Source organism: Elephantulus edwardii, unplaced genomic scaffold (genome assembly GCF_000299155.1).
Source record: "Elephantulus edwardii isolate Elephantulus edwardi_28Jun2011 unplaced genomic scaffold, EleEdw1.0 scaffold00126, whole genome shotgun sequence".
NCBI lineage: Eukaryota > Metazoa > Chordata > Mammalia > Macroscelidea > Macroscelididae > Elephantulus > Elephantulus edwardii.
In genome coordinates, this window is record NW_006399876.1 from 1709405 (window position 1) to 1712707 (window position 3303).

The 3303-nt window shown below is 44.8% G+C and overlaps 1 protein-coding gene across 1 annotated transcript in view; it reads right to left on the reverse strand.

Annotated features, from left to right (window-relative positions):
- Nucleotides 1–3114: 3114 nt before the first annotated feature.
- The window catches only part of LOC102859593 (keratin-associated protein 5-1-like), a 720-nt gene continuing 531 nt past the window's right edge, over nucleotides 3115–3303 (reverse strand). Inside the window, exon 2 of the mRNA XM_006893361.1 lies at nucleotides 3115–3241. Within this exon, the coding sequence (XP_006893423.1) occupies nucleotides 3115–3241 (127 nt within the window). The remainder of the gene's footprint in view (nucleotides 3242–3303) is intronic.

Here is a 3303-nt window from a genome sequence, read left to right on the forward strand (position 1 = left end):
GTATTATTTTTTAATTAGTTTGCTTACAAATTTTATATATACTATATTATGTTTCACACTATTCTTCATTCACATTGTGTTTCATACAGTCATTCTCATACATTGTTGTTGTTGTTTATTGCCACCGAGTCGAGTATGACTCAGAGGGCCTCTATGTACAGAAGGCCTGAAGCCTTTCTATAATTATTGTCATTTCTCTAAGTTCATAGAATTTTCAGAGGCATGTGATTTAGGAAGTGGATGTCACTCCTGTGTTCAAACCTGTATTAAACTGGGAGCTCCACCAAACACTGTCCACACCGTGCAGCCATTGTAACATCCGACCTCCACTAGCACAGGGCTCAGCGTCACAGCAACCCCAGGTTACCTCCGTGCGGCAAAATGACAGAGGAGTGCTTGATAACTTAGAAGAATATCCCTCCAAAGTAAAATAACACTTGATTCTTTGGCCTGACTGACTTTTAAATACAAGGGAGATAAAACGAGTGGAACAGCACATCAGCAGAGGACTGCCCTAAGTGCAGCCTGGGTTTAGAAGAGGCTGTGGTCCTAGGGATATTATAGCTAATGTTAGACGGATCTTGGCTGAAAGCAGGGAATACCAGAGGAATGTCTATCTGTGTTTCATTGATTATGCAAAGGCATTTGACTGTGTGGACCACAATAAACTGTGGCTGACTCTGAAAAGAATGGGAGTCCCAGAACACTTGACTGTGCTTATGCTAAACCTATACTTGGACCAGGAGGCAGTTGTCAGAACAGAGCATGGAAGTACTGCATGGTTCAAAATTGGGAAGGGTAGACACTAGGGATGTGTCCTATCTCCTTTCCTTTATAATCTATATGCAGAATTGACCATTCTGGAGGCTGGGCTCTATGAGGAGAAATGTGGTCTCAAGATTGGAGGAAGACTGATCAACAGTCTGCATTATACAGATGACACAACCCTGCTTGCTGAAACTAAGGAGGACCTGAAGCACTTGCTGCAGAAGGTCAAAGACGGCAGCCTTCTATATGGATTGAAGCTCAACATCAAGAAAACTAAGATTTTCACCACTGGGCCAATTGGCAACATCATGATAGATGGTGAAGAGATTCAGATTGTTAACAGCTTTAGTTTGCTTGGCTCTACCAATCAACACTCTTGGCACCAGCAGCCAGGAAATTAAAAGACAAATGGTACTGGGAATATCTGCTGTCAGAGACCTCTCCAAAGTACTGAAGAACAACGATGTCAGTCTGGAGGCTAAGGTGCACCTGATACAGGTCATGGTCTTTGCAATCATTTGTTATGCATCAGAGAGCTGGACAGTAAACCTGGCTGAGCTGTGGTGCTGGAGAAGAGTATTGAATATACCATGGGCTGCTAAGAGAACAAACAGGTTCATCCTGGAGAGAGTGAAGCCAGGCTGCTCCTGGGAGGCAAGGATTCTGAATCTCCCTCTGACATACTTTGGACATGTTGCAAGGAAGGACCAGTCCTTAGAGAAGGAGGTCATGCTTGGGAGGTTCAAGTGACAGCACAGGAGAGGAAGACCCTCAATGAGATGGATTGACTCAATGATGGGTGGGGGGGGGTCAGTATGTTGGAGACACTGAGATTGTCTTAGGATAAAGAAGCCTTTAGGTCTGTTGTACACAGGGTTGCTATGAGTCACAGGAGACTTGATGGCACACAACAAGAACAACAACAACAACAGCAACAACAACAACAACAACAACAAACTTTTATATACTCATGCATACATGAGTAAACAATAAAAAGAAATCCTTCCCACCTTTCCTCTTCTACCTTTGCTATAAAACAGGTTTCAACGGAATGACCCACTGCCCAGTAACTATGGACGGGAGATGGTCCCTTCAGCTCTGTAACATGTTCTCATGTTTTAAAATTGTATGCCATCGTGTTTTGGATTATCATTTCTTTTCATATTTATCAATTCTTTTAATATTGTAATTGACTCCTGGAAAGAGAGAGAGATTTGCATCTGTTATAGACCATATTGTTAAACAGAATGACTTGGCAGGTGCAAAAAGGGTAAGTGGAAAGCAACAAGAAGTGGGTATTTTGGCAGGAGTTTATCTGTACGTGTGTTAGAGAGGCAGGGGCCAATTGAAAGAGGAAGAGAGGAATTAGGAATCCAGTCCTGTTTGCTCAGGAAAAGGGAACGAAAACACAGGCAGGATGTGCCGCTTAGAGATACGTCATCGTGACACAGCCAGGCACACTCAAGCCAACAGAGGCTGTCCCACTAATATCAAGCGTTTACGTCAGATATCGACACGAGAGGTCTTTGTTTTCTCTGTTTAGTATGCACCCTGTGAATGTCACAACTGCCATTCTTTAGGCAACCCCCCAATTATTTCTAGTATAAATAAGATATAATGGTGGCCATTTCCATATTTATTTATCTGATGAATAAGGAATATTTATTCTTTGTACAGTTTCTAAAAAGATAAGTCCGTTCTAAGGCTAAAATTCGTCCACCTTGTAACACTTCACGTTTTCACCAGGACGTGGGCATTTTCCCTTCCAGGCAGTAAGAAAAGAATCACACTAAGATCAAGGATTATGGTTGGAGAGCACGTTTATTTCGGGGTGGGGGGTCTAGAGTAGACCTTGGTGGACAGAGAATTGAGTGAGCAGGTGTTAGGGAGGAAGGTCCAGAAAGTGGCCTTGGATGCTGGGCAGCCCCCAGGGACATCCATGGCCTGACATCAGTTGTAGTTCAGATGCTGCAGGTGGTGGAGAGAAGGGTGTCAAAGAGGGGCAGTGGCGAGTCTTTGTTGGTAACAGTACTCTCCTACATGGAGTTCACTAGGATAGATGCGGATGCCTTTAGACTCAGAGTCCCATTGAGGCTGCAGATGAGAAATGGATGAGGAAGGAGGAAGACTCCTCTGGAGAATGAGTGGGCAGGTGATTCTAAGGTGTTCGAGGACGTGAAGTGGTCACCTGGTCTCCATCTGGATCCAGAGAGCTATGGTTCTGACCCTGAAGTATCAAATGGAAAAGATTGACAAGGGTTTCCAATTCAGGGATCTGAAAGTGTCACTGGTCATGGCCAAGGGAACTCACAAGGTCTGGTGTCACTGGAGTCTCTGACTGGAGCTTTAGATTTTGCACTGGCAGCAAACAGGGACACAACAGCTGGACTGAGAGCAACTGGGCTTGCAGCAGCTGGACTGGCAGCAGCAGGGCTTGCAACAGCTGGACTGGCAGCAGCAGGGCTTGCAACAGCTGGATTCACAGCAGCAAGGCTTACAGCAGCTGGACTGACAGCAACTGGGCTTGCAGCAGCT